This window comes from Bufo gargarizans, chromosome 3 (assembly GCF_014858855.1).
Source record: "Bufo gargarizans isolate SCDJY-AF-19 chromosome 3, ASM1485885v1, whole genome shotgun sequence".
NCBI lineage: Eukaryota > Metazoa > Chordata > Amphibia > Anura > Bufonidae > Bufo > Bufo gargarizans.
In genome coordinates, this window is record NC_058082.1 from 111,234,859 (window position 1) to 111,248,645 (window position 13,787).

Here is a 13,787-nt window from a genome sequence, read left to right on the forward strand (position 1 = left end):
GATATGTGCCCTCCTCACAGTAGTTATGCCCAGATATGTGCCCCCTTACAGTAGTTATGCCAGATATGTGGCCTCTTCACAGTAGTAATGCTCACATGTGCCCCCTCATAGCGTTTGCATTTCTTTCTGGCAAAGCTACCTGGTTCCGGACCGCAAAATTTATACCAAGTCTAGTGCGGCCCTCAGACGAAAAATGGTTGGGCACCACTGGTCTAGACCAGTCATCCACAGATCTCCTCCCCACCCAGAGCCGCTTCCTAGCTAATTTATTCACTGCACTTGCCTCTGTATAATTGAAGAGAAGCGCCGTAATCTCGCACAGTCGCACTAGCAGAGGCCAGGAAGACGGTGCATGCGCACTTTGATGCCTCTGCCAGTGTGCCTGTGCAAGATTACGGCGCTTCTCTTCAATTTCACAGAGGCAAGTGCAGTGAATAAATTAGCTAGGAGGCGGCGCTGGGTGGGGAGATTGCAGGCACAGGCAGCATCGCTTTGCTGCCTGTGCCGTTTGCAGCGCGCCCTGCGCTGATAAAGTCCTGTTACTGTGCAGGCCACATGACACGGCTTCGCGGGCCGTAGGTTGGGCATCCCTGGTCTAGACCATAGACCGCAACAGTATACTATAGCTGTCTATGGGATTTTTACTGATCGCCTATTTAGCCCAATACTCCAAATTTTATGCAGTTGACTATACTTCTTCAATTATGGACCCAGTGCTATGTGGCTTCATCACATCCACAATCAACACCCAGTATAATTTCACACCTTCAGGGCTATACAGCAATTACAACAGACTACTCACATTAAGTAGTCTAAATAGGAAAAGGCTTTATTTAAGCAAATCAAATAATCCATACATGACAGGAGAATGCAGTGTTTCTAGGGGTAATTGACTAAAGCAATAATGATCATTATGCAGGATCCTAAGTATACTTCGGCTATGAGCATTCTCCTGCCATGTATGGATTACGTGATTCGTTGGATACAGGATATTCCAATTTGGACTACTAAACATGAGCAGTCTGTTCTAATTACTATATAGCTCTGAAGATGTGAAATGAATGACACTGGCTGTCTATTAAGTCCTACTGCAGGCAAAGATTAACAAACAGCTATGGCAGGCCTGGGAGCCTTCACAAGGCCCCTGGCTGCCAAAGCAACTAAACGGACCCCACAATTTTGCTGCGAGGACTCCAATCGGAGGACAACCTGCAGTATGTTAGATCCTTATTTCAATGGCCAAGGGTCGGTCTAGTTATTGGGGATGAGCCTTTGTCTTGCCGACAAACAATGAATCTGTATGGGGAAGATGAATCGCAGTAGTCATCATTCATCCCCATGTAGAGGGGATGATTGCTACACTTAATGGCTCGGTGGTGACGTGCTGTTCACATCTCCTCTGAGGCCATGGATTAGCTGTGGTACCGTGTATACGACATGTCACTACTTCATCAGCACCAATTTGAAGTAGCTCCATTTAATACTCAGTGGATAAGAGCTAAACAAGGATTAATTGGTTGTCTCTGCTTTGCATTATATATCATATGGTTGTGAACCAGCTGATCACTTGAGATATAATTGACCACCCCTGAAAGCAAAGACCATATATAACCCATTATACACTCCGCCAAAAGTGGTATTCTACTTTAATCAATTTGATCTAGCTAATTAGTTTCCCTAAAAGATTACAGACTGCAATATTGGGCAAATACTCAGGTTACTATGATACTGGAGAACCCATGGTTATAAAATTCAGAATTACCCATCTCAATGAAAAAAAATATACAGTGAAATCTCAGAGACAGCCACTCAACCTTGCAATGAGAAACAGCTTTTACATGGCTGGTCCTTTCAAAGAAGCGGTCAATATACTTAAGTAATGATCATCTAGGCCAGAAAATCGGATCTAGGACAAAGGAGTGGTTTTCTCAAAGAGATACCACCACTGCTAAAGACACCGCATTGTGATAGACACCATAATTACTGAGTAAGGGTGCGTTCATACGACCGTATGTATTTTGCAGTCCACAAAAACGCAGATTTTTTGCAGACACATCGTAACAATGCCTATTCTTGTCTGCAAAACGACCAAAGAATAGGACATGTTCTATCTTTTTTGTGGGACTGCAGAACGGACATATGGATGCGGACAGCATGTGCTGTGGTGTCCGCAATTTTTGTGGCCCCATTGAAATGAAGGGTCCGCATTTGATCCGCAAAAAATGCGGATCGGATGCGGAGGAAAAATACGGACATGTGAATGGAGTCCAAAAGTGACCATATACATTAGATGAACATTTTACAATCTAGCTGATTTTGAGCAGATAAAAAAAAAAAAAGAAGGGTCAGGCATGTTGAATATTAAGAGGGTTGGCTCATCTCAAACATTGATGGCATATCGCTAGGAAACGCCATCAATATCAGATAGGTGCGGATCCCACATCTGGGGCCTGCTTCTATCTCCAGAAAAGGGCCCTTGAAGTTAAGAGCAACCCCACAGGTTCCTCTCTTCACAGCTATGGGAGTTCTGAAAGTAACTTGGCTATTTCTGGCAAGTGAATGGAATGGTGGTCGACTCGGAGTTGCGTGGGGCACTCCCAAAAATACCTGAGTACGCTCGGTCAGCTATTTTCAGAACTTCCACAGAGGTGGATGGAGAGCACGCCACACATGCGTGGTGTGCTCTCTTTCACTTTGCAGGACCTGTTCTGGATAGAGCGGGTCCTAGAGGTGGTTCCCATACCTATCTGACATTGATGAACCAACTCCTTTACCATGCCCAATTGTTATATTCTCAAGGGAGGGAAGCCACTGCCGGACATGTCTGACAGCAGCCTCAGCTGAACATGGGTTGGGAGGATTAGATACCAACTATAGAGTCTTCGGCCAATAGATATCTAAGGGCTGTATTTCACTGGCCGATACTAAAAAGCAGACAACCCCTTTAAAAAATCATCATTTGTGGACGGCAGATCATGCTCCCGGCAAACAACTAGTCAGTATGGTGACGAGCGATCGCTCCTCCCAATACCGTGGAGGAGATCGCTGCATGTAATAGCAGCAGTCTCATCCACTAACAAGCAGGTGATTGCCTGGAAGGAATGCTTTCTTCCCAACAATCGTCTGCTACATAGTTTAATGTAATACAGCCCTATGGTGTATGGCCAAGTGAATTCCCAGATTTTACCACCAGATTTCCTGTCCCATAACAGTGTAGCTACAAGATAATTTAAATATCTCTTACCCCTTGAATGCCTGGTGGGAAGACATACTGGATGATAATCGTCCCATATTTTTCATAACTAGGGAGCAAAAGGCTGGAGTCCTTGGATACTAACATTCTACCGTTCTCAGGTTGGTTGCCCACAAGTTGCCCATAGAAACGACCACACATAGGACATGCTTTCTTCACTTGCAGAGCCCTAGTGATGCAATCTTCACAGAATGAATGCTGGCATTTCTCCAGGGTTTTTATGTTTTGAATCTCGCCCAAGCAAATCGGACATTGGTTCTCTCGGTCATCTTCTACCTCTTCTCTTCGGTGGTCACGTGAGTTCCCATGACTGCCACTTGCCCCACTGGAGCTTCCAGGTAATCCCCGGCTGCTCGTACTTTGCTGACCTCGGCTATAGACATTACGGAGATGTAGCTCACCGGCGTGTTCACTGTTTTTATCTGTATAAGCCATGCAGCCTGAAATCTGGTGTTGTTTGCAGGACTTTTTTAATTCTTTCTCTGTATCTTTTAACAAAGATTTTAGAGCTTTTCTGACAAGTGAAATAGTATTCGCGGGCACGTGGCTGTCAAAAGATAACCTCAGTACATATATGTCAGAAGTTTCACCATCAATCAGGATGCGAACTCCACTGTCCTCTCTCAGTCGGTTAAGTTTGGATGGAGTCTCTTTGTTGAGGAAGTCCCAAACTGGCTTATGAACTGTGACTTTGTTCTTCGTGTTCACACCACAGGCAGCCATTCTGGACCAGACAAAGGAAACTTAAAGGAAGGAGAGAACAAGAAGTCAGTATAAAACGGAATGTAAATACCACAAAAGAAGACATGCTGCATACAGACAAGTACACACTAAGATCGGCCTTTTAGTAACACATTTCCCAGAAAAAGACAGGACTATAAAACACCTGAACAGAATTCCTGGAGGCATTGTCTTGTCTTAGGCTATGTTCATACGATGGATTTTGCACCAAAAACAGCACAACATCTGTTTCGAAACCCACTGTTTTCAATAGCGGTTTGCACCACTAGTCATGCGGCCGCAGGACACTTATGTGCGGTCTATTCTTAGTGCAGATTCCACGCAGACACTACTGGAAACTGTGGTGGGAGTCGTCTCGCAGATTAGCGCTAATAAATGGGGATAAAACCGCAGGATCCGCTGCATTCAAACTGAAATAATGCGAGAATCAGGGACAAAATCAGCCACATGAAGATCGACTTAGGGGAACATTTTTTAAGACCAGCGCCGGTCTTAATAAGACCCTGTGCTGGAGGTGGATCGCCAAAGTTATGTAGAGGTGCAAGCGGATCCACTGCCGCTTGTAAATGTAAAACAGTGCACGGACCGCACCGTATTTTACGGATTCAGGGTTCTGTGCTACACAAATCTGGCCATGTGGAGATAAATGAACAGTTGAGGGTGGACACATCTGTACGATAATTCCACCACATTCATCACTACATTATTAATATGATATTTCCTACTTGATTTATGAAGGCACCTTCATTGTGTAAATTAGCTCTGAGCACAAGTAAAACTCCACTGTATCTATCTTCACAGCTCCATTAGCAGCAGAATGGTGTGCATGAGGGATGAATAATAGGTGATTGCTGAAGGAGGCCCCCTGCTTCTTCTCCTGCTTCTTCTCTACAACCTCAGTGCTAGTTGTCACCAGCACCAGCTTTGTGGGGTGTTAGGGTCCATATATATATATATATATATATATATATATATATATATGTGTAATACTCTGCCCTGTTTGTTTAGTTTAAGGGTAAAGCCCAACAGTAGGGAGGGTATTAAAGCGTACCTGAGTCTTCAAAGAAAAGTGTCCATAATGGCTGTACTTCATTGTGCAATCTTAAGGCCCCTTTCACACGGGCGAGTTTTCCGTGCGGGTGCGATGCGTGCGGTGAACGTATTGCACCCGCACTGAATCCTGACCCATTCATTTCTATGGGGCTGTGCACATGAGCGGTGATTTTCACGCATCACTTGTGCGTTGAGTGAAAATCGCAGCATGCTCTATATTGTCCGATTTTCACGCGACGCAGGCCCCATAGAAGTGAATGGGAAGCGTGAAAATTGCATAGCATCCGCAAGCAAGTACGGATGCGGTGCGATTTTCACGCACGGTTGCTAGGAGACGATCGGGATGGAGACCCGATCATTATTATTTTCCCTTATAACATGGTTATAAGGGAAAATAATCGCATTCTGAATACAGAATGCATAGTAAAACAGCGCTAGAGGGGTTAAAAAAAAAATAATAATAATTTAACTCACCTTAGTCCACTTGATCGCAAAGCCCGGCATCTCCTTGTGTCTCCTCTGCTGAACAGGACCTGGGGTGAGCATTAAATAGAGGTTAAGGACCTTTGATGACGTCACTCCGGTCATCACATGGTCTTTTACCATGGTGAATCACAATGGTAAAAGATCATGTGACGTACCATGTGATGACCGGAGTGATGTCATCAAAGGTCCTTAACCTCTATTTAATGCTCACCCCAGGTCCTGTTCAGCAGAGGAGACACAAGGAGATGCCGGGCTTTGCGATCAAGTGGACTAAGGTGAGTTAAATTATTATTATTATTTTTTTTAACCCCTCTAGCGCTGTTTTACTATGCATTCTGTATTCAGAATGCTATTATTTTCCCTTATAACCATGTTATAAGGGAAAATAATACAATCTTCAGAACATCAATCCCACCCGCCTCTTATCCGGGCAAAAAAAACTGACGCCCGTGTGAAAGAGGCCTAACTGTAAAGGAACAGGTCCTTTGGGATTCCCTAATGTCTTTCTTAGCCAAGTTATTCCCTACTTCACCTGCACAGATAGATGCATTTCTCTCAGAAGTATCTCCCTTCTATGGAATCTGCCAGTACTGGCATGTAACTTCCCCTACTTTACTTCCCACTATGTTTGTCTTCATCTAGGGAGCCCACACAGCAGATAAGAGGGGGGGGGCACAAAGACAGACAGGATGCTCCTGTGCTCTTAAAGAGGACCTTTCATCTGTTTAGCCCTAGTCTAATTAGGGTCTTACCTTATAGGGCGGCCCCCACTGTTGTTGTCCGACCGCTTCATTCTCCGCCTAGTATAACCAAGTCGGCTAATTAGAATATACGGCGCTGAAATCAACGGTGGACAACAGTGCGATGATATCAGTGGGGGCCGCCCTATAAGGACATCCCTCCATTTTCACCCCGACAGCCCCCCTGTCATGAGCATTGGAGCAGTTCATGCTCCGATGCTCTCTTTTGCCCTGCGCTAAATTGCGCAGGGCAAAGGCATTTTTAGGAGTTCCGGTGACGTATCGGGGCGACGTCACCGCAACTGATGGGCGGGATTTAGCTATGCCCTAGCCAGTAAAACGGCTAGGGCAGAGCTAAAGCCCGCCCCTCAGAGCCGGTGACGTCACCGAACACACCCCCGGGCGGAAGTTACCGCCCAGCAGTGTGTTATTGAAAACAAAAAGGACCGTGCCCTGCGCGATTTAGCTTCAGGGGGGCTGTCTGGGTGAAAAAAAGGGTATGTCCGGGTTCATCTCTGAACCCGGACAACCCCTTTAAAAAAGCTGTGAAGAAGCAGTGCTTCTATCAGGCTTATGAGCTCAGCTAAGGCTACTTTCACCTATGCATTTTGGCATTCCAATTTTGAGATCCGGCAGCGGATTTAAAAACTGGGCCAAAACGGTTCCATTTTGTTCCCATACATTCTGAATGGAAACAGATCCATTCAGGAAGCCTTCCGTTCTGTCAGCATTCAGTTTTGTGACCGGACACAAAACCTCTTCAGGTTGTGGTTTTGTGTCCGGTCATCGAAACGGAACAAACAGGTTCTGTCACTAAAAACAATGGATCCTATAAAAAAAAAAAAAAAAGCTCCGTCACCCACTGACTTTCAATGTATTTAGTGATGGATCCGGTTTGTTCCGTTTCGATTTAACACAACAGCATCCTGACGGAACGGATGCATACTGATGCGTAATCAGAACGGAGCCATTTTGGTCAGGTTTTGAGATCCTCTGCCGGACCGCAAAACCTGAAACCAAAAATATATGTGAAAGTAGCCTAACTCTGACACTCTGTCCCCATTTCCCGTGTTACCATGGACGGATCTTGCCTAACAACAGGCAGTGGACTGCAAATTAGGGGAGACCCCCTAGTGGACAATGCTTTACAGCTTTTTTATCAGGTGGATGCAGGGAGATTTTTTAAATGAACTGATTAATAAATTTGCTAATTACCACATTCTCTGTTAAATTCAATTGTGTGAAAGGGCAATGACTTTTTAAACTGGTCAAACAGGGCAGGGCATTATTAACGGGTGGAGTTTAAAAGAGGCATTGTTAATGTTTGTGGGCAGTGCCCATTCGGTACCCATTACTGTGGGGTACAAAGGTGGCAGTATTCCTTTGTGGTGCACAAGAGACAGAACATTTGCTATCTGTGTGGCATTATGATTTTTGGGGCACTATGTGGCATTGTCATTTATCAGGCACTACTGTTTCAGGGGCACTGCCTGTGTGGTACCATTTTTGGGGAGTAACTTTAGCGATCACACAGTTATTTCTGAGGTACAGTATTTGGGGCCACTGTGCCACACAGCAGCTACAGTCAGACTGGCTGTAGGACTTTTTTATGGCAATTTGGGCTACAGTGAAACGGCAGGAAAAATGAACAACTACAATAAGAGAGGATATAACTGTACTGCAATCACTTACACAGTCTGCAGAGCGCCGGTGTTGAGCTACTATTTATCACAATACAAACTCTATATGGTGGTAATATTGGTCTTAGTATGGTCTGTATTTATCAGTAACAGTATGGTGGTAATATTATTGAGTCACTATTGAGGGGTAACGTTCATGGTTATGGTATGGCAGTATTATCCGGGCCTTTATATAGCGGTATCTTTGTACAGTGCATTTTGTATGCAAGTAATATTTGATCACTGTATGGTGGGAATATTTAGTCCTTGTATAGTGCTATTGTGTGTGTGGCGGGCGGACATATGCCTTGGGACTTGTGCCCCTGATCTTTCAGGACAATAGCAACACCTCCGGCAGGCAGTGAGGCAGCACTCTGACCATCACCTTCTGAACCGACTGCATGCTCCTATCATGACGGTATAATATTTCAGCATTTTTTATTTTTTGCCAGTGCCACACTTTGTCTAAAACTGTCCCTGGTTGTCACTCTGTAAACACCTCGGTGATACAATGAGAACTTGACTTGCTCATCAGGTTTTGAGGCTGAGAGGATTTGCAAATATAGGGGTCATTCTACCAAAATAAAATAAAAAAGTCCTGCTGTTCCAGTGCTGTGGCTATTGTCCACACTGCTTACTGTCCAGTCCAGACTGGAAGTGATGACATTTTTTCCCATTCATATGACCACTGCAGCCAATCATTCATCTTAGTGGTCGCGTGTGCAAGAATAGCATGTCGCTGCGGAGGCTGAGCAGTCACAAGCTGATCTGGAACATATGACCACTGAGGCCAGTTATTGGCTGCAGCATTAACGTGAATAGAAGCAGAGTGTCATCACTTCTAGTCCGCTGGGGACAGGTAGGACTTTCATACAGTGACTTACGGGTTTTTATCTTTTTAAACACCCTGTAATAAATTTTTATCCTTCTGGTCAAACAACCCCTTTGAGTGTTAGTTACGGTAGAGCAGCACTGTCCTTCCCTTGTACTCTTGTTTTACAACCAATGAACTGAACAGAAGGATAAGCGGACATCTCAGTAAGGAGGGCAAAAAGTGTGCTGTCTGCCTGCATCTGTAGTTCCGTTCTGCAACCCTGCAAAAAAAAAAAAAAAAAGAACATGTCCTATTCTTGTACGGATCCCCTTTTTACGGACTGCAAAATGGATACAGTTGTGCGACTGCCCCCTTAATCACAACTTCTGACATAAATCACAGCTCTGGTCTAACCAGTGCAGAAGCAGGTGGACTATACGGCTATACTGTACAATACTGTGTAATAGTACAGACACTGGGTTTTGGAAAGAATTGTCATGAAGTGAAGTCCTTTGCGGTACGAAGTGAACCATAACATATCTACCATCCCTCTGATCAGAGCTGTCATATTTTGTAAGACAAGGACAGACTAGCTAGCTTAATGTGAATAAATGACACTGCGTTCCTCCAGCCTAGAGCCCTGGCATCCAGCAGTTCACCATCCGCCTCATGTCTGACAGGAGAACAGCCTGCCTTTCAATCAATCACCACAAGTGGCCAGACCTGCCATTTCTCATGGGGCGCAGAGACGAGCTGAGAATTTCTACCCATGAATAAGCATTCGAGAATGAAGTAAGTGTCATCTAGTGTGCCGCTGCAGAGGTTGGTAACATCACCCACCTGCTCCATAGGAACCACTATTCTGATGTCTATGATTAGGCACCAGCACAGCCGAGGGACACGACTACCACTGTGTCTGAAGTGGTCACAAGAGCGACTTTTAGGTGATTATATCATCCTACTGAAAGAAGAACGGCACGCCCATGCAATTTATTACAGTGGCATCATATTTGTACGAGATGGATAAATCATAGTGCCACCTCAAACAGTAGTTTCCACCCTCTACGCCTCACGCACTTATGCCATGGAACATGTCACTGCACAGGAATAGGAAAGGTACGACATGTCTCGGAACGTGGATAATGCACGCAATGGTATCCCACCACACATGGGGGGTAATATACCAAAGACCGGCATGCCCACTGAAGTATGATTTCAGCAATTTATTAAGAAGCGCGTGCCTCTGATGACTGTGGCACACCCTGGACTTGTGTGTCCATTCAGCGTGGCCAACCCCTTTATTCCCACCAGAACCTGTTCCGCAAGAGTCCTGATAAATCTGCCTCAATATCTATTTCTTGCCTGTATGGGATACAGTGTATTCAAAGGTTATTAAATGGCTTCTGTCACCCCCTAAAGTCATTTTTCATTTTTGGGCGACCTAAAATCCTTATAATGCGATTTATCAATATATAGTGCTCATAGCCTTTTTCGTTCAGTAGTTTCTTAAAAAAACACACTTTTATAATATGCAAATTACCTCTCTACCAGCAAGTAGGGAGGTTACTTGCTGGTAGCCGCCGCATCCTCCTTTCAAATAAACGCCCCCTCCTCCTGTTGATTGACAGGGCCAGCGAGCGCTCTCGTTCTCTGGCTAGCCCTGTCTGCCTTCTAAATCTCGCGCCTGCGCCGCACCGGTCTTCAGTCGGCGCAGGCGCACTGAGCTCGGCCGCTCCTTCCTCAGTGTGCCTGCGCCGGGTGTAGATGTGACGTCATTGGCGCAGGCGCATTGAGGAAGATAGCGGCCGAGCGAGCGTCCTCCTCTCAGTGCGCCTCCACCGACTGAAGACCGGTGCGGCGCAGGCGCGAAATTTAGAAGGCAGACAGGGCTAGCGGACGAGAGCGCTCGCTGGCCCTGTCAATCAACAGGAGGAGGGGGCGTTTATTTGAAAGGAGGATGCGGCGGCTACCAGCAAGTAACCTCCCTACTTGCTGGTAGAGAGGTAATTTACATATTATAAAAGTGTGTTTATTTAAGAAACTACTGAACGAAAAAGGCTATGAGCACTATATATTGATAAATCGCAGAATAAGGATTTTAAGTCGCCCAAAAATGAAAAATGACTTTAGGGGGTGACAGAAGCCCTTTAAATGTGAGACATATAGTAGGCAAGTACATTTTTACTGGCAAGTCATCTAAAAGAAAATATCCATTGTCCCACCCCTCTACTAAAAACAGACACCTTAAAGGTGTTGTCCAAGTTTAATAAAAACATGGGCATCCCTTTAACCACTTCAGCCCCACTAGGTGAAACCCCCTTCATGACCAGAGCACTTTTTACACTTCGGCACTACACTACTTTCACAGTTTATCGCTCGGTCATGCAACTTACCACCCAAATGAATTTTACCTCCTTTTCTTCTCACTAATAGAGCTTTCATTTGGTGGTATTTCATTGCTGCTGGCATTTTTACTTTTTTTGTTATTAATCAAAATGTAACGTTTTTTTTGCAAAAAAATGACATTTTTCACTTTCAGCTGTAAAATTTTGCAAAAAAACGACATCCATATATAAATTTTTCGCCAAATTTATTGTTCTACATGTCTTTGATAAAAAAAAAATGTTTGGGCAAAAAAAAAATGGTTTGGGTAAAAGTTATAGCATTTACAAACTATGGTACAAAAATGTGAATTTCCGCTTTTTGAAACAGCTCTGACTTTCTGAGCACCTGTCATGTTTCCTGAGGTTCTACAATGCCCAAACAGTAGAAAAACCCCACAAATGACCCCATTTCGGAAAGTAGACACCCTAAGGTATTCGCTGATGGGCATAGTGAGTTCATAGAACTTTTTATTTTTTGTCACAAGTTAGCGGAAAATGATGATGATTTTATTTTTTTATTTTTTTCTTACAAAGTCTCATATTCCACTAACTTGCGACAAAAAATAAAAAATTCTAGGAACTCACCATGCCCCTCACAGAATACCTTGGGGTGTCTTCTTTCCAAAATGGGGTCACTTGTGGGGTAGTTATACTGCCCTGGCAATTTAGGGGCCCAAATGTGTGAGAAGAACTTTGCAATCAAAATGTGTAAAAAATGACCGGTGAAATCCAAAAGGTGCACTTTGGAATATGTGCCCCTTTGCCCACCTTGGCAGCAAAAAAGTGTGACACATCTGGTATCGCCGTACTCAGGAGAAGTTGGGGAATGTGTTTTGGGGTGTCATTTTACATATACCCATGCTGGGTGAGAGAAATATCTTGGTCAAATGCCAACTTTGTATAAAAAAATGGGAAAAGTTGTCTTTTGCCAAGATATTTCTCTCATCCAGCATGGTTATATGTAAAATGACACCCCAAAACACATTCCCCAACTTCTCCTGAGTACGGCGATACCACATGTGTGACACTTTTTTGCAGCCAAGGTGGGCAAAGGGGCACCTTTCGGATTTCGCAGGCCATTTTTTACACATTTTGATTGCAAGGTACTTCTCACACATTTGGGCCCCTAAATTGCCAGGGCAGTATAACTACGCCACAAGTGACCCCATTTTGGAAAGAAGACACCCCAAGGTATTCCGTGAGGGGCATGGCGAGTTCCTAGAATTTTTTATTTTTTGTCACAAGTTAGCGGAAAATGATGATTTTTTTTTTTTCTCTTTTTTCCTTACAAAGTCTCATATTCCACTAACTTGCGACAAAAAATAAAAAATTCTAGGAACTCGCCATGCCCCTCACGGAATACCTTGGGGTGTCTTCTTTCCAAAATGGGGTCACTTGTGGCGTAGTTATACTGCCCTGGCAATTTAGGGGCCCATATGTGTGAGAAGTACTTTGCAATCAAAATCTGTAAAAAAATGACCGGTGAAATCCGAAAGGTGCACTTTGGAATATGTGCCCCTTTGCCCACCTTGGCATCAAAAAAGTGTCACACATCTGGTATCGCCGTACTCAGGAGAAGTTGGGGAATGTGATTTGGGGTGTCATTTTACATATACCCATGCTGGGTGAGAGAAATATCTTGGCAAAAGACAACTTTTCCCATTTTTTTTATACAAAGTTGGCATTTGACCAAGATATTTTTCTCACCCAGCATGGGTATATGTAAAATGACACCCCAAAACACATTCCCCAACTTCTCCGGAGTACGGCGATACCACATGTGTGACACTTTTTTGCAGCCTAGATGCGCAAAGGGGCCCAAATTCCTTTTAGGAGGGCATTTTTAGACATTTGGATCCCAGACTTCTTCTCACACTTTCGGGCCCCTAAAAAGCCAGGGCAGTATAAATACCCCACATGTGACCCCACTTTGGAAAGAAGACACCCCAAGGTATTCAATGAGGGGCATGGCGAGTTCCTAGAATTTTTTCTTTTTTTGCATAAGTTAGCGGATATTGATTTTTTTTTGTTTTTTTTCTCACAAAGTCTCACTTTCCGCTAACTTAGGACAAAAATTTCAATCTTTCATGGACTCAATATGCCCCTCACGGAATACCTTGGGGTGTCTTCTTTCCGAAATGGGGTCACATGTGGGGTATTTATACTGCCCTGGCTTTTTAGGGGCCCTAAAGCGTGAGAAGAAGTCTGGAATATAAATGTCTAAAAATGTTTACGCATTTGGATTCCGTGAGGGGTATGGTGCGTCCATGTGAGATTTTATTTTTTGACACAAGTTAGTGGAATATGAGACTTTGTAAGAAAAAACAAAAACAAACAAACAAAAAATTTCCGCTAACTTGTGCCAAAAAAAATGTCTGAATGGAGCCTTACCGGGGGGGGGGGGGGGGGGGGGGGGGTTGATCAATGACAGGGGGGTGATCACCCATATAGACTCCCTGATCACCCCCCTGTCATTGATCACCCCCCTGTAAGGCTCCATTCAGACATCCGCATGATTTTTTACGGATCCACAGAACGCATGCGGACGTCTGAATGGAGCCTTACAGGGGGGTTATCAATGACAGGGGGTGATCAGGGTAATCAGGGTGATCACCCCCCTGTCACTGATCACCCCCC

General features: G+C 44.4%; 1 protein-coding gene across 7 annotated transcripts in view; it reads right to left on the bottom strand.

The window, feature by feature from the left end:
* Positions 1-13,787, bottom strand: part of DTX3 (deltex E3 ubiquitin ligase 3) — an 85,418-nt gene that overhangs the window by 14,926 nt on the left and 56,705 nt on the right. For all 7 annotated transcript variants that reach the window (XM_044285100.1, XM_044285098.1, XM_044285101.1 and 4 more), the window contains one exon: positions 3,245-3,996. In XM_044285100.1, coding sequence (XP_044141035.1) covers positions 3,245-3,996 — 752 coding nt within the window. The remainder of the gene's footprint in view (positions 1-3,244; positions 3,997-13,787) is intronic.